This window comes from Drosophila busckii, chromosome 2L (genome assembly GCF_011750605.1).
Source record: "Drosophila busckii strain San Diego stock center, stock number 13000-0081.31 chromosome 2L, ASM1175060v1, whole genome shotgun sequence".
NCBI classification, from domain to species: Eukaryota; Metazoa; Arthropoda; class Insecta; order Diptera; family Drosophilidae; genus Drosophila; species Drosophila busckii.
Window position 1 is genome coordinate 6,088,227 of NC_046604.1, and position 26,755 is coordinate 6,114,981.

The following is a 26,755-nucleotide window of genomic DNA, read 5'->3' on the forward strand; positions in this document are numbered from 1 at the left end:
ATAAATTCATATATCAATTGTTAAGGTAACAGAGAGAGCTCAGTGTGTTGTTTTCTTTGGTTTTGGAAAATGCTTCTACTTACCCAGCGTTAATTTCTCGCCCGAGTCCGGGGGTAGTGTGAAGCCCAAGAGGGCCATTGATGATATAAGCACGCATGGCACAATTAAATTGAAAAAATAATATAATGTACGTCGTCGTATTTGTATAGTAAAGGTGATATCGACATATGGTTCTGGGCAGCACTGGTAGACTATGGTATTCTTCTTTCCCGGCATGGCTGAACAATTAAAAGTCACGATTAGCAAAATTCATGTAATAATAGTTGGCGATGAACACTGAAGACACAGACACGGATATGTATGTACAATTAATGCAATTTGATATTATATACATATATATATATATAGGTAAATATTAGTTAAGCTTAAATTATATACATAAGCTATGTACATTTTCTTTTTGTTAAATTATAAATATTGTGCAACTGAAAATGTTTGCTATGAAGCGAATTAAAAGCATCAGACTAATGTCAACACTACGTAAGTTAATTTACAAAGAAAATTATAAATTTGATATGATTAAGGTTGATAAGTTTTACATTTACACATGACAACGGTTAGAAACAGTGAAATAGCATTAGGTTTTATGATGATTTTTTTTACTAACCAAGCAAGTACCACTCGCCATTTGTTATGAAATCGGAAAGATCCCCTCCATCTTCGGAATTCAAAACCAAATCCAACTGAATTTTTTCAACGTTTTTATTTATATATTTTGTGATTGTTTGAAATTCATGAAAAATCAATTTGCCAAAACGATCGCAAAGCAAACGAATTTTATTTTTGTATTTCAATTTGATGGTTGGTCATTGTTTTGAGTTTTAGGTTAAATATATATAATTGGTTTGTTTTTGGAGAAAAAGAAATTTGAACATTTTTAGTAAAGAGTTTTGAATTTGGTTTAAAACAACACTTTTAAACAACATTTATGTACAAATAGAGCTTGTGTTCAAGGTGTACAAAGAGATATAAATATATATATGGTTATCAAAAGATAGAGAGACAGAGAGAGAGAGAGATAGACAGAGTACAAGCTTTTGCTTTCTTTTTTTTTTGGTTTAGCTTTTTGATAGTGCAAAAATACGTGGTTATAAATTTAAATATTGCTGCAAAACCTATTTTTGTTTTACTTCCATTAAGAGACTTTACGTACGTCCAAAATATTTATTGTTTTTATTTGGGCGTGGCTTATATTTTTCTTGGGCCTGCTACCATGCAAAATAGTTGAAACTGTAATTTGTTGTTAGTTTTCAAAGTTTCACACATGATTCCGCTTTTGGGACGACAGTAACGTATCTGTTTTTTTGTTTAAGTGTTGGCCTAAAATATTCAACGGCGTATTGAAAATTTTAGCCAACACGCTGAAAATGATTCTGAAGTGCTTCGAGCACTTGCAATTTTGGTTTTGTAATTCGCAAAAACGCAAAGAATTGTTCGACGTAAAGGAGTTATAGTAAAGTTTTGTAATGGCATAAGATAAACATAAATTGGATAGATAGATAGATAAAGAGAGAGAGAGAGAGCATAAACGAAATTACAAATTCGTACAAGTCATGAAGTTTTATGACTCTGCTTAAACGTCGATATAAACTAGCATACAATTTACTGAAACTGTCTGTAAGTTACTACTAAAGATTCCTTTCTAGCTGCTATATGTCGTCGACTGCCGACTTTACCCGCTCTGCCTAAGCCTTGACTTCACTTCTGTCTGTGTGCTTTGTGCACGTGTGCGTGAGTTAGTTGAGTTTTTCTTTTGTATATGTGTGAGTGAGTTAGTGAGTAAAAAGCGTTTTTAGTGAACTGTGTAGGCGTGTATGTGTGTGTGTGAGTCTTTTTGCTGCACAAGTTCTGTTTGTTTCTGATTTTATTTGCTTGCGTACTTGTGTACTAAACACTTTACCTGATTTCCATCGTAAGTCCAACTACCGAATTTCATTTCGCAATGTTGGTCATCAAATGGGAACCACGTGATGTCTATCTTGCATGTGCTCTTGAAGATACCAGGGGGCACGTACAGACAACTGCCGTTATGTTTGACCACAATGTTGGTGTGATACGTGCCATCGAATCCCTCATCCGCGCTAAATTATTGTACAATTTGTTTTTTTTAATGTATTATTGTATTTTTCATTGCTTTCATTTTTTGCTTTTCTATTTCTTTTATTGTTTATATGATTTATAACAGTTTTGTATGGGTTATATTTTGGTTTGCTTTGAAATTTATTCATTTATCTTTATATGCTTTGCGCTTTCATTAATATTTTTCGTCTAATAGCATTTTTTTTTGTTCAGTTTGCTAGTTGATTACAACTAGGGCATGGATAAGGCTATAAACAGGTAAGGTATTGGGAAAAGTTTGTGTGTATTAGTGTGTACTAAGCTAGCACAAAAATGTTGTTAACTAGTGTAGTAGTGTTTGCTAAAATATTTACTGATAACTAAACTTAATGATAACTTAGTATGTTGTTGAAATTGATAAAGTTAGTCTTAAGCTAGAATTATATGAAATTTATGCAGGACCGACCTATGCAAGGTCGGCAAATAAATGAAAAATATGTCAGTTACATTGTCTCTAGACAGCAACACTCATATGCAAATCAGTGACTCAAAGCAATATGCAAGTGGCCAAAACAGAGCAGCACATGCATATATAATATATATATTTGTATACATGTCTGTTGTATGTCTGGGCAGTTAAATTTGCATTGCACTTGGCTTGCAATAAAATGCAATTACTTGTGTTTGACTGGACTCTGGGCCATTGGCCAAAAAAGCAAAAAGCTTTGCGTACGCAATTTGCATTTATATTTGGGTATTTGGGCTTAACTCTATTCTGTATTTATTTATTTTTTATCTGCTGCAAACTCTCTTTGCGGTCAACGTGACTTATACGCAATTTCTCGTATGCACTTTAAATCATGCGCATGCACGATTGCGATTTTGCGGTGAAAGTGCGCATTTAATTGCTCCAAACTCGCAGTTAACATATTTCTGTGTGCTTGTATTGGTGCGTGCGAGCCTGCAGCAGCTTACATGCCGTTGTTAGCGCATTTAAGTGGAATTTGTGCTGCGATTAGTGGGCGATGTAATGAGAACGCCACACCCACTGCCCACAGCTGCAACGCGTTCAGGCTTGAGAGATTGCGGCCAACATGCAATACTCAAAGTGCGCACATATTGCGACTAATTGGCTTACAACTTAGCCGTAGCAACTCGAGCTAATTTCTATGTTTTATATTAAACTATAATTTAAGCTTTAACTAGACTGCGCACACTTTTACTTTGCCTGTGACCTTGTGTTCAAAAAAACAAATAAATAAAATCATTGCTGCGCATTATTAAAATTAATGTTGGCCAGGCCGCCGCACCTGCCCACAACCGGGCTGAAAACTTGACCAGAACTCAACTCAACTCAACTCGGCTTGTTCATTCATTTTGGGCTAAGCCGCTGTGATGCGCTGTCAATTTCATTTTGCTTGGGTAATCTCGCTCGATAGCATTGCAATTATTGTGAAAGCTTTTCAGTGTGAATTCGCGTTTTATTTAACTTTGCAGCATACTAAATAGCAAGTCAATTAAACATCACACACAGACAAACAAACAGTGAAATGTGACGACGAAATCAGCATAAATAAACTGCAAAATTTGAGCAGAGCAGAGCGGAGCAGATTGATTTGCAGCGATGATGGGCCAACACGCATAACTAGGCTTATACAAAAACAAGAGAGCGCCCAAGGCCAACACACACACGCACGCATACAGACACACTCTAATTGTATCTGTCTGTTTGGCATGTTCGCTTTTGGTATTGAACTAAATGATGGCCGCACATTAGCAACACTGCTGGCGCATATAAATTAGGCCTCAGTCTCATGTTGTGATGTGCGCCCAAAAGTAGCAGATAAAAGTAAAAGAATTAATAAATTAAACAAGCTGTAAGTCAGTCGATTGTATGCCCAAAATTACAATCGCCAAGCAAGGACATCTCTCAGCACAGAATTATGTTGAATGGCTAAAATCTTATTTTGTGGGCAATGATTGGGTTTGCGTTTTCGTTTGCGTTCTTTGGAATGTTTTCTTCAGCTCATTAGCAAATAATGTTGACAGCGAAAAGGTTTTCTGGCCTACACAGCACGCACTGCGTGTGCGGCCACGCCCATGCCCAGGCACACTGATTTGCTTTGACTATCTGACTAACATATACATACATAGCTAATCAATGAGGAATTCTTTGGGCCGTGGTAAGCAGGTTAGTGGCCTCTGCGTGAATGACCCACCGCATGTTTAACGAAATTAACACCGCTTGGCATGTAAATTAGACCAAATGCTTAGACACATGTGCGGTTTGGGCTACGTCATTGTTTAATGTGGGCGTTTGTCTTGATCTCGCGGTTTAGGCTCTAAGCCTTTTGTGCTTGAGCCAGCAGCTGCTGCTGCTTCAATTCACTAAGCTGCACTGCTGCAGCACAGAAATATAAATTGCAATTAGTCTGGCCAAAAGCAAAAAGCTGCTGCAGCTTAAAATACCGCCACGTGCATTTTAGCCATGATTTGTGTAGCTGCCATATTTGTCTCCATTTGTGTGTGAGCCAAAAAGTATGTGGGTTTTTCACTGGCTTCTATTTTTTTTGAAAACTAAATCTCAGCTGGCACGCTGGGATTTGTAGCATTTAAGTAGTTTTTAGTGCTGTGCACATGTCCAGTTGTTGGCCTTTTTTCTTCTCTCTGTGTGTGTGTGAGCGCAGAAAACTTTGACATTTAAGTTATGGCTTAAAATATTTTAGTTCATATGCGGTTGCTTAACTGCGGCATAAAAAGGATTTTGCGCTTTGCGCTTTTGATAAGCAGTCTGCGGTTCTTATTTAGCAATTTATGAAGGCAAAAGGCTTAAACTAATATTTAAAACTATGTATATACTATAACATTTCATTATTTAATGCTTGTCAAATGCAGTCTATTGACTTATTAAAGCCACATCAAAGGCATGAAAAGAATTTGACAGCGTCTTAAGCAGCGTTTCAACCGCAAAACTTGCTCGGGTTGCTGTTTGTTAATTGTGCACACATGAGTTGCTTCATTAGCCTAACAAACAGACAGCAACCGACGACCCTGGTGAGCCAGCCCCAATGTTCCATAAGTTTATATTTATAGCCTAGACTGACATGCAACTAAGCTGAGCTTGACTACACTAACTTGCTAACTATAACGAACTTAAATGGCAACAACCATGTTTAGCAAGGCTTAAAGTAATTTTGGTCGTTTGTGATGGAGCAAGAGCAAATAATACATGTATAGATATATAGATATATAGATAGATAGATAGATAGGTATATAGATTGTAACTGAACAACAATTAAAACAAGAAGCATTGAAAATATTTTTATAGTTATAGACACAGTAATGAAAGTACAGCTAGAACAATAAATAGCACACACATGTATATAAGTAGTAGTATATTGGACATTGATAACAGTTGGTTAAAAACACACACACTCACACACAGACACACACAAACTCGTAAACATTTAAAAACATTTATAAGCTTACCGCTAGCAGCAGCGCAATGAGTACATCATATGAAATTGTAATTATTGTTGGCATTACAATTGCTTTTGTCCATGGACAAATAAACAAAAACACAGACACACACACACACACATACATACGCTGATAGCAAATAGCGAGTTAACTCGTCAATAAATTGTTGCTGTAAAAAAAAATTGTGCTACGCTTTGGCTTATGGGGCGTATGAGACTCGATAGGACGAGCGGAAGAGCTGTAATTAGCGCTGAAGCAGCAGCGCTTTTTGTTTTGCATTAACTAACAGTCACACACACACACAGAAACATTTATAGATACATGTATAGCAAGTAAAGTATGTATAGCACATTGATTGAGTGAAAGCAGCATGGAAATAAAGTTTTGCGCAACAAATTTGTACTTATTGTTGAGTGATTGATACGTGAATTAGGCAGAAACGAAAAGAGAAAAAAAGAGAGAACTTGGTACACATTAAGTAGTTAGTATATACGTATACGTAATATGTATATATATATATAAATTGGAAGCGTGATTGGAATGTTGGCGTAAACTTCACTGATGAGCTGTCCAAACGTTCGGACGTTTGGCAATAAAAACAGCGCAGCGGCGACTGCAAACATAAAAAAGGCTAAACGATTGAAGCAGACACACTAATTGAGCACGTTTTACAACTCAATTATGCAGTTTGCTATAAGTTTTTTATTTATTACTTTCGTTTTGATATTTGAAAGCAACGGCAATGGCAACGGCAACAGACAAACAGCAAGATTAATAAATAATGTTTGTTTGCCCAAGTAAGTTATGGAGCAATGAGTGAAAATGAAAATTCAAAAGCAATTGAAAAGATCTGATAAAGTGCAAGCTGCTTTGCTAATTTGTTTTATTGTACTTTAAGGAAAGCTCATAGACGCATCGGCTGACCGATGGCTCTTCAATATAATCCTTTATATAGTATACTTTGCTAGTTATGGTTATGGATGTGCCATATAAAGCTAAGATGACATTCATAACTGTTAACTGGCGGTTTTGATTAGTCTAACTAACTAGACTGAACATTAATATAATGAGACACTAATACCTAAATAAAACAGTCACAATTAATACATAAAAATAAGTTTATTTCTTAGCATATTAATTTAAATTTAAATGTGTTTAGTGTGCGTGTGAGTTGTGTGTGTATTAGTATTGGTGGGCGAAAATTTGGGTAGTTAAAGTTTTTGTGCCAACAAAGTTGCGTCTTGTTCGACTTTGTTGTTGCACTTTTTAAATTTATAGTTTAGGTATGATTGGGTGGCATTTTTATGAGGAATTGGTTTGTTTTCTTTATTTATATGTTTTTTATTTAGCTTTTGATTAATATATGTATTTTTATTTTTGGTTTAGTACGAGGGATTTGATTTCTCATGCACAATACTTGAAAATCTATTTTGCCTTTTTGTTAAGCTACAACAAATACAAGAGTATAACAAAAAACATTTGTTGTCTGTTTTTTTTTCTTTAGTTTAATGTTTCTTTTCTTTTTGGCCAAATAAATTCAAGTACTGAACGTCTAACCAGAAATATTACACCAGCATATTGTTGAACAATTTTTTTGTTGTTGGTTATTGTCTTTTCGAACTGGTAGAGGAAACAATATACTACAGATCTAAAAGCTAGAGCTGTAACAAGTTATCGATTAATACTTAATGAAGGTGCCGCTTTGATATGCAATTACTAGCTGGACTTTTGCTTGTTGAAATGAATTAGTAACTTTTAGCTATTGTTGCAAACAAACTACTTGCATAATATTCTGGTTAAACAAAATGTTTAGATTCGAGGAGTTTAGTCTGAGCATTTATTTATGTTTTGAGTATATAATTTGATAGTTTAAAATTTAGGTGGCTTTGTTTTTATAGCATTTTAGTTATTGATTGATTATGTACGTTCTTCGGTTAGCATTACGAATCCAATTACAAAGTGAGGCCCACATCAACGGCAAGCTGACAATGTACAGTCCCACTAGAACACCACTGCGTGTAAACTACTCTTATTGAAGTAAACAAAATGTAGGCATGTTTAGGTTGAAACACAAATGTTTCGCTGCGGTTTTTTGTTTGTTTTTGGTTTTTTTATATTTTTAGTTTTGTTCAACATAAACATTGAAAGCAAAGTTTAACATCGAGATACACACAAAAGTAACTAAGTGAACTGAAAATGGGTTTTAGACGTCGGTAACTGCATTTTATATTATATATAGACACATAAAACAATAGCGAGTGGATTATGATACGAGTAATATATATTGATATATATATATGGGGATATAGGCACTGAATGGCTTTGAGCAAACATACAGTTATATATATTTTATAAAATTTCAACGCAAATAAAATTTCAGCTAGGTCAATATCAAATTAAAACAATAGACTATGGTTATACGTTTATTTTTGTATAGATAAAATTAAATTGGCAAACAGCGCATGTTGTTTGACAGTTAAATTTCATTTTATGAGCCAGCAATGGAGATTTAAATGTGTGCGTGTTCATTTTTTGTTAAATAAACGTTAATTGAAAGCTCCATTGTTGCTGCTGGTGGGAGCGGTAACTATAGAGACTACACAAGCGACTACAAACGCAAGCTAACTAGTTAACAGGGCGTATGCTTAATATTACTAAGATCAAATGAAACAGATAACGCTAGTCTTGGCTAGCAACAGCTAAATCTATCACACTACCCGAGTTGGGTCATATATTAAATTAGCCGAATATATAATTGTTTTATATTTAAACCTAAGCAGCTATAGCGCATAATCAACAGTTTATAATGTACTAGTTCAGTTATGAGGCACGCTTAGGCCTTAGTTATTGTTTTAGTTTAGTTGCTTGTGTAGTTAGGAACTCAGTCGCTGACTGAGTCGTAATCGGAAAGCGCCGCACCTTACCTATTGTACAGACGTCCGGGCCTTCCACAGTTGTTGGGCGTAATGCCTTTGACGCCGCCATATTCCGTCTCGTTCCAGCGCAGATTATAGTCGTTCCATTCCTGTATTGCATACAATAAATGTTTTAGTAATGCTCACACTAAATTATCTATGCATAACGAACATGATTAAAGCTAAAATAATAAAGCGACGTGATATGATAAAACTCTTTGGGGAGGCACACAAACTCATACACATATAAGTAAATTGAATAAAAGTGCAGCATGCTTGAAAATTCTTAAAGCTAGGGCTACGTTTAATGCTCGTAATTTACAACAGCTTGACAGCGTATTAAAGCCAAGTTAGCATGCAGATACAGTTACACTCTGGGGCGCAGGCCACACACGCGACAAGTTTTATCAGGGTTTTGGTTTTGCTGTTTGTAGTCAGTCTTGTTCTGATCCTGTTGCTGCTGTTGCTGTTGCCGCAGGACCCCGAGCCCAGGCCTATGCTCGGCGGCACTGCTTTGTGTCATTTTGCGGTTGATTGTTGCCCGCGTTGCGTTGCCTGCCCGCCTGGCAGGACCTACAAGTGGTTGGTTGCTTGTCACAAAAGCTGCGCCAACTTTTCCACTACTTTTGCCTTAGTTTGTGCTTCACTTGTTGTTATAGTTATAGCGCTTGTTTTTATGCTTTATAATTTAACACATTTGTGGCATTTTTAGCGCAAGCAATTGTCTAGCTGCTGCCTTGTGCCATTTTTAAATCACAAAAATTTAATTACATGCCCTGGCTGGGCACATTAAATTATACATGTTGCTTTGCCTTAAAAAACTTGCACACTATTCACACAGAGACAGTTATTGTGTGTGGTTTTTATGACAGCTGTAAAAACAGATGACGGTACAGTCAAACAGAATTACGAGCTCGCACTAAAAACAAATGTTTCCAAAAATATTACGCAGCTCTGTGGCATGGCCATGAAGAGAGATTTTAATGTCATTTGCATGGCGAAATAAGTTTAGAGCTAGAAAATTGAGTTTCTAAAAAGTTTCAGCTAACTAAACTGATTATTTATACATATATAGCAACTTTGGCAGCTACGCTGACATGATCGATTTTTAGATTTCCCCGCTTGTCCGTTAAGTGTGCAACATCAAGAGTCAGTCGATTTATGTTTTTGGAAATTGACAAACATTTCAGAGCGCGCGCGCACAGTTCAGTCTGTCAGTTTATAAATGACGCATAAGCCATCAATCAAATTCGTCAATCGCATGCTTAACACACATAAATTGTTGTAATCATATTTTTGGTATGCTGCACATAAATTGCGAGGGGCTGCCACATATTATGGGCACATCAGCGGTGCTCCCAATCGATGCGTTAAATAAATAATTTAATTAATATCGCAAATTGACAGCGCTTGACGTTTGTATAACACAACACCCAATGCCGGATACAAGTTGTGTGTGCAAAAAAATTATGTTAAATTTCCCATAGAGTTTCCGCTCAATGATGCACATATTTTAACTGTAGACTTAACACTTTCAACGCAACGCAACGCAATGCAACACAACAACACGCAACATATATTTAAATTAAAATCAACGACAGCTTTAATGCAACATGCAACATTTATATAGTTAAAAGCTTAATTCGAGTGCATGCAATTAGTTGCTTATCCTGTGTATGTGTGTGTGTGTGTGTGTGTTTTGCTTTATGTGTTTTGTTTTAGTTGCTCTTAAGAAATGCAAATTAAAATGAAACATTTTGAAGAAAGCTAAAACTGAAAAGAAGCTTCAAAGTAAAACTTGCTTAACGAAAACTATTTAGAAAAGCGTTTGCTACTCAAAATCTGTTTTCAAAACTAAATAGTAAGAGAATAAGTTTATCAAACTGCATTAGGCTTGCTAGATATAATAGTTAAAGAAATATTTATGTGTGTTTTTATGTGTGTTAGGTTTAAATTTAAGTAAAGCGCATTTATTTAAATAGTAAGGTTTAATTTTAGTTAATGAGTGTGTTTAAATAATTTAGCACACACTTAAAAAGGCCACGCAAAATGCTAACGAGTTGTAGTTAAAGTTTGAAGTAGTTGAGTACTTGACAAAAAAGTTCAGAGAAAGAGAGAGAGAGAAGAGAGAGCGAGAGAAAAGCGAAAAACAAGTTTTCAATGTCATTTTAACATTTATTAATATATGCAAATTGTCTACTGGGTTAATTTATTTATTAGGTGCAACTTTTAGCTCTGGTTTGGCCGTGTGTCTAAATTATGAATAATCAAAAAATATTTTATTTCGCAGCGCTGCGTAATTAATTAATTTAGTTTTTCTTTTGCATTGTAGCTCTTGCTGGTAAAATATTTTTTGTTGCATTTTATGATTAATGGTATTTAAAGCAGATAATTTATTTAATGCTTAGCTATATTTAGTTACTGTGATTACTTTTGTTTTTAGTTTTTGTTTTAACTTACCAACGAAAGCCAAAGATTCGTTATAAGTAGTTGATTTTTCTCGTCCTACAAACGCATTTTTATAACATTTTGTTTGCACAAAATAAACAATAAATCAAATCAAATAAATGAAACCAAAACGGTGTGTCCAAAAGCAAAAGCAAGTGAGAAATTATTCAAAATAGAAATTAAAAAAAAAGTTAAAAAGAGCAGAGCATGATATAAGAAATTTTTTTTTATATATTTGTTTTTATGGGTTGACACAAAAGATTTTGTGTGTGAATGTATTTTGTACTTTTATATATATTAAAAGCGTTCTTAATTTATGAGCAATCAACAACGCTCAAGGCTTGGCTGCGGTTTTGGCCTTAATGTGCTTAGATATCAATAAACAAGTTGCCTTGGCTTGCACTTAATTGATATATAATTGTAATTAGTTTGTCACACCGAGCTGCAAGGCCCCAAATCAAATAAGACAAAACCAAACGAAAATTCTATTAAAAACTTTTGTTGCCGCCTGACAATTGTTCAATGTGAGCAAGAGACAGAATAAGACGGCATTGTCCTTGTGTTAAATCCAAATCAAATAGCTTGTAAGCTGCTGGTAGGCTGTAGTGTAAAGTGGACATGTCCTCAGTACTTTTGTATACTTAAACTTATAGTATTTAAAGTGGCTTTTGTCTTGGCTATGTGGGCATGAACTATTTTTCTTGAAACTTACACATATCTAAGTCCATTTATCTTTATACAGAATTTTAATTAAAGATATTTCATGCTGGCAGTTTGTCAGTCACAGTTAGATAGACAGCTAGATAGACAGACAGTTAGTCAGTGAGCTGTATGATCGAAATTTAATATGTGGCGCTTAAGCTGGTTCCGGCAATTGTCGTTTGTCGTTTGTAATGCAAATGAAGCCAAAGCCAAAGCTGCACGTGAAATTCGATTCGACTAAGGTGACTGCTGTCATTAATAACTTGCTAGTATAAACAAAAAAACACACACACACACACACACACATATACACATGCAGACTGTAGTACTGTGGCTGACAGCAGCTGCAGTAACGACTTGAGCCATTAAAAGATACAAAATGCTTGGTAGTGGTTGAAGCCGTTTGCCGTTTCGGTTCTGCGGCACTGGCTGTAATGATATGCAGGGCATATGACATTGGGGTTGCTAACTCACTTGCCAACTACCCCTACCCCACGAACTGTGCCTTGCATATGGCCACTTAACGTTTTGGTTAAGCCAATATGCCACAGCGAAAACGCAGACGCTTTTTGCCACTCAACATCAAATGCCATAACGTCTATATGTACATATGTGTGCATGTGTGTGTGTATGTGTGTGCTGTTGACACCTTATAAAAATGGCGGTCTTGTGCGAAATTCATGTTTATGACAGACAGTTTGCTAAGCGCGCTTCCGCTTCCGTTTCCAAGTATAGTGTGTACACAATTTGCAAATGGCTTGAAAGTCAACTAACATGTGCTCATAACGCGCGCTAATAACAGCTTGCGCTGCCATACTTTGGCCGAAAAGTCGGCTGGTTGAAAGCGTGCGGAAGTCGAGCAAGTTAATGCTGGAAATAGTTTTTTTTTGCTAAGCTTATCAAGCTTGGCATTAATTTGTAAGCATAGCTGTATTTATTTTATTTAAGCGCACAATTTTCAGCTAAATACCTTTTCATATGCGAGCTTAGCTTATCAGCAACATACTTAGAATTTAGTTGTGCTGTTAACTTTTTTTCATATGGCTGCTATTATAAGCTTGGGTTAGGGTTTAATAGCAAATGTCATTTGCATTAAATGCCAACACTTTGCGGCAATGTCTGCCCTAATCGCAGACTATTTGTAGTAGTTACTAACATTGGGTATGCACATTATGCTTAGCTTGGGAGTGAAAGTTGTCGTTTGGCTTAAGACACGTTGTCATTGCCTGCATACACGTTTAAGCTTATAGATTTATTTTGCATTAACGTGCCAAATTGTTTTTAAATGAGTTTCTAATGAGCCAACAATTGCCGCTGCGGCTGCGGCTGCTGCTGCTGCTGCTTGCCACTGTACGTTGACTTTTATGATAAATGTGACAAACAAAAGTTGTATATGGTATGCATACACTTGTGTATTAAGTACACTTGTATATATGTTCAAGGACAAAGTTTGTTGGCATCTGCGACGCAGACAAATAACTCCCTGTGTGTGGCATGTGCATGTGTGGCAAGGTGAACTGTAATAAAATTGGCATTACATATAAGCTGCTTAGCTTACTGAAGCGAGTTGCTAGATCAATGCACAGTTTGTATATAAATTTGTTAATTATGCAACATTAATTTGTGTGGCATGCTGCATGCAACTGTTGCATTTATTTATACGCTAGCCATGAGATAGTTCACCAAGCTTAGCAGTGGCATTGATTTGCCAAAAAGTCATTTATTATGACCAAAGCTATTTGGTATGCCCAGTGCGTATACTTGATTTGATAGCAGACAGCAACTTTAAGCTAGCCACTGTGTAATTATCAGCACATTGTTTGCTCTGCACACTTGTGAGCTGAACTCTTGGCATCAAATCCAACGAGTGCATGTCGCACACTTGAGGCAGCTTTTTGGCATTGTTCAAAAACCTTTGGCCATTTCCTTTTGACACATTTCTGCTCTCGGTCATTTAGTGGGCTTGACTGCAACCTGGCAACGTCATTAACACACACCCACACAGAGAAACTTTTGGTGTTAGCCGAAAAATGCTAATGACTTGATTTTCTACTAAGCTTTGCTTGCGGCCTGCAGAGCGAGTGAGAGCACAATATGCATTTTAATGTGAGCCACGCCCACGCCCGCTTGACACGTACGCCTCAGAATGCCTGGTAATTTTGTCAATGACACTTTGGGCCATGTGCTTGGTGTCTAGTTGCATTTTCACAGCTGACTGACATGCTGACTGCCATCATCATCATCAGCAGCAGCCGCAGCAACAGAAAACGATAAAATAAAAGCAACAAAAATTGAAGCTTGTGCCAACACTATGAACACGTTACGCGATACGCCTGTAGTTAAAAGGAGAAATCACAGCAATTATAGCAACTATTTGAGAAAGTGTAATGAAGGGTCAGACATTTGTATGTAAACTTAAAGTCGGAAGCATGCTGGCATGCATACGACAATAATTATTGTAACGCTAATTAGCGTAGTGACAGAAAGTTCTAAAACTTGTCCAGTGCGGCCAACAAATTCATAAATCTGCTTGGTTAATTTTAAGTTAGCGTAGAAATCAACACAGGAAAAGTACAACTGTGGCCATACAATCTAAGCGCCAGTGCATAAATCAAATGCAGCACATTTGCATACATAAAACAGTTGATTTTAACTAGATGAAATCAATATATTAATTATTATTGCTCCCAGGCATGGAGCGCACATTAAAGCCAAAACGCGCGCAATTTTTAGTTTGGGTTTTATGGTTTACATTTATGTATTTGTTAAATACACAGAGCACACGCCTAGTTTAGTTTCATATATTTAGTTTAGCCACATGCAGGTCTCGTCTTTAGTTTTGTAATTCGTTTGCTTTTTAAATCAGATGTGCGATAAACGTTTGTATGACATGTACCCCAGCATATAACTGTTTAGTAAAATAAAATTGTTACATATTAATAGTATATTAAATAATGAAGGCACGCGCAGCTTACACATACATACATACAACAAACAGTTATGCACACACAGACTGAAATAATAAATTCAAGTTAGATAATAAACATTGAGGTAGTAATAATAAGCTCTATGTTAATTTATTTTAATTAAATGCAGTTTAATATGGCTAATCCCATTGACATTGCTTACACTTAGATCAAAGCTCTACACTGGCTCAAAGTGTGTTTGCACACACATAAGCCGAATCGATTAAAGATTCATAGCCAATGGTGCTTGGCGTTTTTGGCTTTTAAATTAATTAGTTAAGCTCACTAGTTCACTTAGCTGCTGACATTTGCTCATTGAATTCTTTTATGAAATTAATCAGCGCTATTTCAACTAATTTCATATTCAAACTGTCGCCATTTTTTAAATATTTTTTAATATGCATATTAATTTGATTATTTAATTAAAGCTACTGGAAAAGAAAGAAAAAAACACACACATTTATGCAAATTAAACACAAATATAAATGTAAAGTTATTCATATGAAAAACACACACATAAAAATAACAACAAGTTGTCTAAGCACGCGCTTGTTTAAAAACCAAATTTAATTTAATTCATTGTTTATAAAAAAATGATACAATATGCAAGCGCTAAGCGTGAAACGTGATTTCAATTTTTATAACTATTTTTAAATGTCATACAGCGTGTTAAAATGTTTGTTGCCAGCACAACACAATTAGTTTTTGATTTTTTGTGCTTGAAAGCATAAACTTGTTATGGCTTTTTTCTTTTCAAAGTGTGTGTGTGTGTGTGTGTGTGCGTGAGCAGTTATAAATTTCACCTATGAACATGGCTTGCTATTAATTTTATTGAAAAGGGTTTTGTATAATCGTTCAGAGCTATGTTTGCTATACAACAAAAAAGCGTGAGCAAGGCGCAGAAATTGTTGCTAGACATAAAAGTTATTTATGTGACGCTTTTTTTTGCTGTGGTTTGATACCCTGTAAGCCAGCCTGAGTGGGTATAACTTTTAATATTTAAAAATTGCAGTAGCAACTTTTGATTCAAGCCGCACTGCCTAGCTGAGCATTTGGTTGCTGCTTGCCTTTTGATTTGATTTATATGTATTATGTTTATGGTATCCTTTTTGGCAATTTATGCCAATTTGGCAGCAACCATTGTCCATATGACCGGCTGGCCAGGCTTCAGTTATAACGAGCGCTCTCATGCTTCAGTTCTAAATGAAAATGTGTAAATCAAAAATGTTGCTGCCTTGCCAAGGCAAAATGCAAAAAGCATGACTAACAAATTGTTTACGAGTATAAATTTTTGTAGACAACTGTGTATGCGTAGAAACTGAGAAAAAATGTGAGTAACATTATGGAGTTAGATTTAGTATTTTTAATATTGTGTGTGTATTTGTGTGTGTGTGCTGTTTACTGCTATGTCAAATATTTGATACACAATTCTAAAGGGCAGCGCCTACACATTACACACACACAGTCAAGACAACACAGATTTGCATAATGGCGCTCCCAAATATAACATAATTAAGAAATTAATGTGTATAGTCGCTTCACGGTGGCCACAAACAGAACAAAACAGAAAGCATAATTAATAACCTAGCAACATATATAGTTATTATAAAAGACAGACAAGCAGGTGCTAGACATTTTGGTTTGCTGGTACATGTCACTTACCAAATTTAACCACGCATTTGTGGTCAGAATCTGATTCTTTTCATCCTATAATAAAACGCAAGAACTTGTAAATGTAGCTGCAATTTTTCAGTTTCAGTTGTAGTTGTGGTTACGTTACAATTTTTTAATACGTGTTTATATACTAAAGCAAAAAATGCAATTAAGAACTCTTACCGCAGCAGTCAAGTGAAAATATAAAGGAAAATCATAATAGGAAAAGCTTTCTTCTGCAAATGGCAGACAAAACAATTCGCTTGCACAATTTGACGACGGGTACATGTCACTTACCAAGCAAAGCCACGAAACTGTGGCTAAGCATCTGATTTGTCGCTGTTCTACGCAATCAAAAAATGTTTTGTATAATTGAAATCGTTGTTGGCTACCTAAAAGACTTTTCTTCTGCTTCTTCGCTTGAAACAATTGTTCTTTGTTCTTGGTTTTTTTATATTTGTTTATACTTTTGTGTGTGGCACCAAACTTACCACATCGATAATTTGCTGCAGCGTCAGTCCAAACTTCACTTCCAGCGGATCCGATTCATTGGCAACGGGTCGCTCCAGCGTGTTGTAGGTGGAGAGCAGGTGATTGAGTAATCGTTTCTCATGTGGTCCCTGACAACTTTCTGCAAAAAAGGAACGCAACACAGCAGATATTATGCCAATTAGTAAATGTTTTACAAAATTCACAAAGTTGTTGATTGACAGCCTTATTAGAGGGCACTATTCAAAATATCGTTTGCTGCGTTGACAGCAATGTTAATTACTGTCGGCGCCACAGCGCGTATGCGCAATCTGTGCAGCGCACAAAATTGCTTAAAAATATATAAGATCTTTTCATTTTATGTTCACTCGCACTGCATGATGGCAATGTGAAAAAATTACGCATACGCCACATGCACAAAATATTTGCTTGACTGCCACAATGCAAAAAGTAAACCGATAAAAATTCACAATGCTGCGCACAATACGCACAATAATTAACAATTTAACGAAATATGCAGTGAGTCTTGGTCTTGGTTTCGCTTATTTCGCTATTTTTTCGTCTTGTTCGCTGCTTATTTATTTGGTTTGCTGTTTGCCATTTTGCTGCAGCAAGGTTAAAAAACTCATAAATTTTTGAGCATGCAACAAAGAGCAAAACAAAGAGCGCTCTTCTACTCGTAAAAACACTCAGCATAAAAGGTGCAAAAATGGAAATCACAGCAGCAAATGTCAAAAGCGTAACGCAAGCGAGCGAGAATGAGAAAAACGTGTAATGAAAACAACAGCAGCAAAAGAAGTTAAATAGTTTTAAATCATGCAAAAGGACGAGCCAAGGGAGTCGCACACACACACACAGAGATACACACAGATAGAGCTAGCTAGTGGAAGAGCAAATGTCAACTGCAAAGCAAGGACAACAGCAGCGTGCGAGCGAGAGAGAGATAGAGAGTGAGAGTGTGAGCTTGTAAAGTTGTAACTGGCTGGCCAAGGCCAAATTGATCAGCACACGTAACTGGGTCAAAGCTACAAGCCGCACAATAAGCTTTGCATACACACACACACACACACACACACACACGCATACATATGTATATGCATATGCATATACTTATATATGTAGATACGCTTTATTAGTGTCACTTACAAACTGCTGCTGTCAATAGAACGCAACTGAGGTTGCCACTTTCAATTCAAAAGCCCTTCGCATTTACATGCATATTAATGCAACTGTCCAGTGCTTGTTGCAGTTGCAAGCCAGAGCCCAAAACCGTTCACATGCTGCTGCTGCTCACCTTGACAAGTTCGGTTTTTGTAGTGTCCCTCAGCTGCAGCCTCAGTTCGTGGTGGTGGCGGCGGCGGCGGCGGCTAGCAAGTGGTTTTGTTGGCCAAATGACAAATTCATGGGCCCTGGTTCGGGCTCGAGCTGGACTCTTTGCACCAGAGACTGCATAATTTACAGTTAATGCCAACATGAATTCGATTGCACATACAAACTGACAGCATCCCTAATGCATTTATGAATGAGTTGGGCAGCAGCAGCTACAGCTTGCCACCGCGCTATTGCCACTGCCACACAGTTTGTTCAACATCGCTGGCTGGCTGCTTGCTTGCTTGGGCTGCCGTCAATATTTACACACGACGCTGAGCAAGCTTGGCAGCTATTCAGGGCCGGTCCTTTTGTGCAAGATTACACCTTTATGGTTCTATTTTAACTTGACGACACCGCACGACGTCGACATTTCGCCTAATTGCGTGTAAATAGTTTTCGCAATTGAGTTGTCAATTTTCTAGTTACCCAACTGACCCGCTACTGAAACATCCAACCCGTAAATGTTGCAATCTCTCTCTGTCCCTCTCGCTCTCGCTCTCGCTCTGTTTCGCTGGTTTGGCAGTCAATTTTCAAGTTTTTGTGCGCCATTCAAATATTTGTCATTGTCGTTTTATGGCCTGTTATAAAACAGCGTCGACTACCTTTTAAGTGGTCGCAGCTAAAGCCAAAGCCAGAGCCAAAGCTGTGGTAGACCACAGTGTCAAACTAAATGTTATTTTATGACATTTTTACTAACCGACAGTATAAGTGTATAGGCAACTATAAGTTGGACTGGGAGAACTTTAGGCAAATGATTAATGTTGTGACATTTATATTTATAAATATAGAAATTAATATGAGTATAGCTATATCGCTTTTATTAAGCTACAAAATTGTTAGACAATAATAAAACTGGCAATATAGTTTTTATTTGTCAATGGAAAACATTTGAAAGAAATACATTTATTTTTCTGAATCTTTGAAGCTAACTATTGAGAGTAAGCTCTTAGTAGGTTTGTATAATTGTTTTATTTAAAATTTTTTTAATTTATTTATTTAATGTCAACTGTGAGATTACAACTAAGGGATTACAAAAAATATTTAAAAATTATTTGAAATTATGTTTTTGTTTTTAGATCTGATAAACTTATAACACTCCCAGTGTTAAACAGACCCAACATTCGTTGCAAGGATTGGGGAAAATTCAAAAACCCAATCAAGTCTGGAAACCCAATCAGGTCTGAAAAGTCCGAAGACATTTTATACTCTCGTCTCTTGGCTTAAAGTATTGTAAGCTTTGAAGTTAAAGAGTTAAGTAAACTTTAGTTTTATTTTGTTTTATTGAAAACTCTAAAGATAATTTAGAATTTCGCCTGATGGCTTAAAGTACTTTAAGCTCTTATCCTTTTTCAAGTTGTATTTAAATGAAACGTCTCTCTATTGCAGTTGTGTTGTCTATTTTGGTAACAATTCCAAGGCAATTTTAGCTTGGCAATTAAGCACAGTCTGTTGCTGTTGGCAGCAGCTGCTTAACTCTTTATCTCCTGCCACTTGTTGTTGTGTGAAAAGTGTTGATAATGCACTCGTTGAGGCATTTTTACTTTCTTGACGCTTAATGATATGCAAATACACAGGCAGAGACACAATGGCAATGACAACAACAACAAGAGCAAAGAAAAGGGACTACAACAATTAAAGCAACAGCAAATGCGTGTTAATTGTCTGTTGGCCTTTGTTGTTGCTAACATGTAATTAAACGCCATTTGCTGCTGCTGCTGCCGCTGCTGCGACAAACGCTGCGTATGCGTAATTACGCGTCAGTTTCACTTTTCTAAACGAACATTTTTAGCAAATATGTGTAGGTTTTTTTTTAGTAGTAGTTAGAGTATGTCATGCTCTTTTGCTCTTATGCAGTACATTATTGTTTAATTGCAATTAGTGCCGAGCAGGCAGCCAAACTCAAAAATGATTATTACGAGGCGCTGCTAGAGTCATGCATAATGCAAAAGGCAGTGCTAGTTGCAAGTTGCAACGCCCAGCTGGCTACACACATTGCAAAAGCCTAGCGCTCATTGTGTGTCCTTGTTGTTGTTGCTGCTGTTGCTGTTGCTGTCGAAGTGAAAGACACAACAACAGCAGCAAAGCTGAAAATACGTATACGTATCTGCTTGAAGTGTATGCCGCTACTTGAGTGCTCCGGTCTTCCTTCCTAGCACACACACACACACACACACACAAACACACACAGAGACGTCTGTAGACTATGCAGCGCTTGTAGGTTGCTGCTTGAGTTTAAGTGCTTTCCGTCTTGAGAGTGTGTTAGATTATTTTTATGTGTGTTCTTCTTGTTGCAGCGGCAGCAGCAGCAGCTGCTGCTGTTGTTGTTATTGTTGTTACCTTATTTTTGCATGCTTAAGTAGTTAGTTTAATAAATTGCATTGCTAAGTTGAGAGCGCGCTGCTCTAGCTAATGAAGATCATTTGGGGGCAGCAGCAGTTAGCAGCTAATCGCTTAAGCAGAATGCGAAGAATTCAACTGATTTTTTATGATTTGTGTGCAGCTTAAAACTTTTGCATAAAAGTTGAGCCAGCTGCTGCTTGCTTAGAAATTTGTAGTAGCAAGTTCAACTTGCTGCCGCATTTCTTAATCAAAAGTATCTAAACATTGAAGCCACTTGCATATTTAAGCTGATTTTGTTTATTAAAATACATATATAAAATAAAAAAGGCAGCAGCATACTACTATTTATATTCGTTACCCAATCGTTTGCATAACCCACCGCGCACAGCTGCGCTGCAAAATGCCATCAGTTCTAATAGCGCACTGGCCTTGCCTTTCAGCCTAAGAGCTATAAACAATCAGCAGCGGCAAAAGCTTAAATGAGCAGCTCAAGCTCAAATTATATTATTGCCGCACACACAGAGCAGACCCAGAGACAGAGAGCGAAACAGAAACAGAAACAGATAATACTCATTTATGTAGACATTTATATTCTCAATTTCTACGTTCATTTAGCGCAATGAGTTTTACGAGTTTTACGTCTACGTCTTCTTAGTAAAAGTTGAAGCTCAATGCTGTAATATGCGCTCATATTAAATGCATATCGTAATGCGAATGTGTAAATTTTGCTGTTGGCAGGCAGCAAAAACGCAAAGGCAAAAAAAAAAAAATAAAATAAAATAAAAGGCGTACGTTGTATTTTATACTAAGTACAGTGGGCCCTGAAGTTGAGTTGGGCGCGCGTTCATGGTTTTGTGTCACGTTCGCGACTTCATTTGAAATTCATGCATAATAAGCAGCCAAGTGCGCACACACACACACACACACACACGCACGCACACATATTAACCAAAAGTCTGTGCATCATGTGGAGCCGCTCGGCTGCTCACTGGAATCGCTTTACTGCTGGCTGCATAAACAAGCACCCAATGCCATAGCTAATTTTATTAAAAAAAAAAAAAAGACGAAGAAGAGATGAATATGTGAAGAAGCTGTAATGTCGAGGCGGCGCACACTGTGCAGCGAGTTGTGAATCAAAATTGATAAATTCAGTGACGCCAAATGCAATAAAGATTGACTGATTATGCATCAAGATTAGCATGAAAAATTGATTGAAGACAAACCTGTTTGCGCTTCAAGGCAGGTTAAGCTAAAGAAAATATAGCAGCATAATATGACATTATTTTTAACATTTTATGCGCGCATATCGTCAGCAGTTATTTGCTAAAATATTCATACAAATGCTAGCAACTGTTTGTCTGTGGTTGAATCCAATTTCTGTTGTTCAGTGTATGCCGCCGCGTTGGGTGACAACTGATGGAGTTGGCTGTGTTGTCGGCTCTCTTCTTTTTTTTGCTTTTGCTGGCAGCACATAAAAATGCAGCTCTGGAGCATAAACAAACAGCTTGCGACCCGGACCCGGACCCCACACAACTTCACGCCCTCGCACGCAACAGAGACTCGCACATGGGTTAGGCACTAGTCTAAATTTATGCGGCATTAAGTTAGGCGAAGCGCTAAATACACAGCGACGTTGCCTTTCGCAACGCATTCATGAGTGCAGCCTTTTTATGCGTACATTTTAATTAGATACATGTAAGCAAACATAAATTTCTTCGTTTAGGCAAATCGCATGACAGTGACAGCCTAAAAGCAGGCAGCAGTATTTTTTAAGTAGCGAATATTGCTCAGCAGCTCAAAGAGTTTGCATAATAATTAAATTAAATAAATGCATATTTAAAATTTAATGCATTAATACATTCTTAATAATAATAATACGCTACTGCTTAGTGTAGAGCTTTTAATATGAAGTTAATTCCTATAGCACTAGTATAAATAAAACAAACAATTGGCAATTTAGTTTCACCTTGTTCAAGTTTTATTTGCGCTTTTTGGAACACTGCGACCCACATCAACGCTGCTATCAGCTTAGACGCAGGCAATGCCTGCCTTGATTCTTTTACGTTTTAAAGTCTAAGCCCTTTGTCCTTTATAAATATGCAGCCACACGCACACTTTAAAATGAATCGCACGATTTATGACGCTCAATCTAACCGCTAATTTATAAGGCTTAAAACCTAACTAGACTGCCACGCCCCACGCCCACATCCACGTAGCATAGGCTTATGATGTACGACGGCTTGCTCTACGCATTTCAAAATGTACTGTGGCTTACACACGTTTGCTTCAGCAGCAGTAGCGTTAGACTGAGACAGCTACTCTATGTGTGTGTCTTTGTGTGCGTGTGCGTGTGTGTGCGTGCATAGATTTTGTGCGCGGTTTTTGCATTTGCGGCTGCGACATTCTGGCAAATTGAATTTCAACACCGAGGCGTTGCGATTATTTTTCGTTTCGTACGTCAACCACAGCGTATACGCAATGTTTAAAATGAAGCAAGCAAGCGGCTAAAATCTATTTCCGCTACGTTTAGCTACGACAATATTTAAAGCTTTAAATGAATATTAAGCAATGCTATAATTAGATGGCAACCAATTGAAAAGCAATTTGCGCATGTCTTACGAATTTTTTAAAAATATTTTTGCTCAATAATTTATTGCTTTTGTTTTTGGAAACGTTATAAGGCCGTTGTAATTGGGCAAAGCTGGCTCATTATCATTATCATTTGGCATAAACTATGAGCAGCAGGCGCTCTCTGCTCGCTCGCTCTTACGCCTTTGCAGTTGCTGTGCCATTTAGCACGCCCATTTTATTCATGAATGTGCGAGTGTAGCAGGCGCTGAAGCATGGCAACATATAAATAAATTGCCACATAGTTTTATGGCGCGCCAAACTTGTGCCAAAAGTTCCATTGAATACACTACCACCCACTCAACTACTTATGCAGCCCTAAAATGTGTATGTGTGTGTGTGTGTGTGTATTGGTAGCAAAATTAAATGTGCGCTAAGTAACGAGCGTCGACAAGGCAAGTCGAGCAGCAGCAAAGCGGGTTAAATTCCAGTTTGCTGTGCTCTGTGCTCTGTGCTCTGCGCACAGCATTTACTACGACAAATTAAAAGCACTTGTGATTTTATTTTATTTTATGATCTCTCTCGCTCTCGCTCTCTCTGTTAGGCAAAAAATTATGCATACGTTAGAAGTCAGCGGGCAGGTCTATAAATTGCACCCCCAGCTTAGACAGCCCAGCTTATAAACTAAGTGGATTGTGTGTGTGTCTGAAAAGACGAGTGCACAATATTGTCAGCAAATTGCTTGTTAGATGCCTGCAGTGAGCTTTGTGTGTGAGTTTTTTTTTAACTAGATTTATAGTTGCGGCGTTAGAGTTTTCAATAAATAATTGCTTGGCATTGAATGTGCAAATAAAACTCCAAAAATGCAAAGAAAAGAAAAATTCTTGCTTTAAGCTATGACATAAAACCGAAACTCGTTGCTAAATCAAAGTTTATTGATTCCAATTGCAAGTCAGACTCGTATTCTGTTTCACTGAATTCGAGCTCAAAGCTCAGCACATCCATTTTAGCCACAAAATTGAGCAAATACCAAACTCCAGCACAACACTTAGCAAGTGATTAACATGAGCGTTGCGCATTTGAAACTCGACTTAACTGAAACTGAAACTGAAAGTAAATGTGCGCCTATTGATAACGACTGACCCTGTGAGGCGTGCACCACTCGCCCAGGTGGGTGGTGCTGTGAATGATTATAATCTGGTACAAATGAGGAAATCCCAGAAAACCGACAGATTAAATTTGTATGCCACTCGCACTAACGGATGTGGGCATGTGTGTAAAGCAAGTTGGCTTCCGTTAGCTCGCTCGCACGCTTATATATGTATGTTTAACATGTGTATGTGTGTGTATGTGTGTGTATGTGCACCCATAGGTTGGCTGGTCATAAAGTTGCCGCAAGTGTAAAAACAAAAGTCGGAGGCATAGATACTTGGCAAAGCGCATTTCATTATTTATAGCAAAGGCAACGCAAATTATACACACATAAGCAGCTGGCATTTATACATAATATATACATGTATTGTGTGTTGTTGTGTGTTTGTGTGTGTGTGTGATAGGGGTTGCCAGAGTAATTTAGAGAAAATGGCTGCATGCTCGTTGCCAGGCCAGTTAGTTAGCAATGAAAGAGAGAGAGAGAGAGCGAGAAAGAGCGAGGGAAATGTAATTTTGTGTAAAAAAATTTATGAATGAAATCGTTTTTGCCCGCGCGCACTCAGCCATACAAATACACACACACACACATGTACACACACACATGAGTTGAGCTCTTGTGCTTGTTAACAATTGTGTAGCATATTTTTGGGCGTCACTCAAGCGTGCCACATGTTGTAAACTAAACTTGGGCTCAAAAGCACTCACTGCACTCACTAAATTCTCGCTCTCTCTCTCTCTCTCGCTCTATTTTAGCTATGTGTGTGTGCACTTAAGCACTAGAAATTAATTTGAAATTTTTATACACTTGGCCTCGCCCCTAGAGCTCATCTTTCTGTTTTTTTTTTTTTTTTTCTACCACGCAGCAAAGAGAAATGTACACTCTCAACTTCAGTCGTGTCGACTTGACGCAACTCAACACGGTTCGGTTTTGCGGCTCGATGTCATGTGCGGTTTTGTGGCAAAGTTGCAGCTTGATTAATGACAGTCGCAATGCAATTTCAATTGGGCCCAGCACACATGCGAACAAAGCTGCGCTTGTTGCTTCAATTTGTCACAATCTACAAAAGTGTCGCTCATTCTTTACAATTTCGTCTCGAGCATTTGTCATGCACTTGCCTTTTGGCGACACAAACAAATCTGTTTACGCTTAAGACTTTTAAATGTGAGCCAAGCTACGCTTCAATATTTGTTTAAGCTGCAGCATACGCTTCAAAATATTTTACACTTTGCTGTCAACAATGTTGCAGATGCAAACTTGATTTGGGTTATGGCAAGGTGTTGCCAAAAAATGCAACAAAATGCATAAAATGTAACTGCATAAATTCTATAAATTATACTTTGTATGTGTGTGTGCAAAAATATGCAAAACTGCAGCTGGGCTGCTGCCCCAAAGTTGTGCAAACAAATCTAACAAAGTTTCTATACTTTTTTGTTTTTGTTTTTTTGGAAGTAGCTAGGTGTGCCCACATAAATTGTCAAATGAATTTGCACTGATTTTCAAAAGGCTTGCCTGCTTTAATATTTATGAAAACAAAAGGCACGTGTAGGGAGAGCATAGGTGTCTTTGTATGTGTGTGTCATTCATTTATGCATGTTGTGTACATATTTGATAGCTGTCAACACGAGACGTGGCTGAAGCTGCTTAAGTGCCCTTTATCATATTTTATGTAGCATGCATGCTGAGCAGAGCTGAGCTGAGCTGTGACTGTGACTGTGACTGAGGCCGACGCGGAGGCGGAGGCGTGAGAGCCTAAAACAGAGTTTTATGAGCTTTGGAGGAGACTCGTAAACTCAACTTTGTCCCTTTTGGCTGTTACTTTTGCGAAATGCCAAAGTTACAGGAAATTAACACGACTAAAAATCGGCAATAAGGCAAGCGCGCATCCTGAGCAAAACCCACACAGCCATATCCTGGCCAACAACAACCATAACAACAACAAAAGCTACAGGCCGTTTACGTCACCAATAAATGTTCAAAATAAGCAAACTTATTTACAGTTGACAGCAATTTTGTGCCACACAATTGTAGCTCATAAAGCAGTTGAAATGTTGTTTTCGGGGCGGCGACACTTCCACACCCCACTGCGCACTCCCTCCATGACCATGCCTAACCAATACTTTGGTATATAGCGTGCTAAGCCTTTCACTGTTGCGTAGGCTGTCCAAAATTTATGGTAAACGAGTGTGCCACAGAATTGTGACCAGCTGCAAGCGGGTTGCCACAGCAGTTGTCATGGTTTCAAGATTTTTCGGGGGTTGTCAACTTGTATTTTGCATAATTTATACAGTTCTTATGTGTAGAAAAATGTTGAGGATGATAAAGCAGCGCTTGGGGCTTCAACTAATGAGAACGCATTAATATTAAAAGCAAAATGTTTAATCTAGTTGCTGGGCAGCATAAATATTTATTTTATTTACATAAGAAATCATTGAAAGAAGATGAATGAGTTCTTTAAAATGTTTATGGAATATCAAAGGTTCGCATATTGCAGTTAATCTATTCTTTTATGTGTATAAAACCATCATAAATTATATAATTAGTAACCAACAGTT

General features: G+C 37.3%; 1 protein-coding gene across 3 annotated transcripts in view; it reads right to left on the minus strand.

Annotated features, from left to right (window-relative positions):
- LOC108597130 (neuronal acetylcholine receptor subunit alpha-7) overlaps window positions 1-26,755 on the minus strand; it is a 97,489-nt gene that overhangs the window by 10,580 nt on the left and 60,154 nt on the right. Inside the window, exons 4-9 of one of the 3 annotated variants that reach the window (XM_033294903.1) lie at window positions 16,774-16,913; window positions 16,292-16,336; window positions 8,523-8,623; window positions 1,961-2,141; window positions 668-743; window positions 84-278 (exon numbers count right to left, since the gene is read on the minus strand). In XM_033294903.1, the coding sequence (XP_033150794.1) occupies window positions 84-278; window positions 668-743; window positions 1,961-2,141; window positions 8,523-8,623; window positions 16,292-16,336; window positions 16,774-16,913 (738 nt within the window). Of the gene's footprint in view, window positions 1-83; window positions 370-667; window positions 744-1,960; window positions 2,142-8,522; window positions 8,624-10,973; window positions 11,019-16,291; window positions 16,337-16,773; window positions 16,914-26,755 lie in introns of those variants that run through there. The other 2 variants (XM_033294916.1, XM_033294894.1) reach the window with 2 other exon arrangements.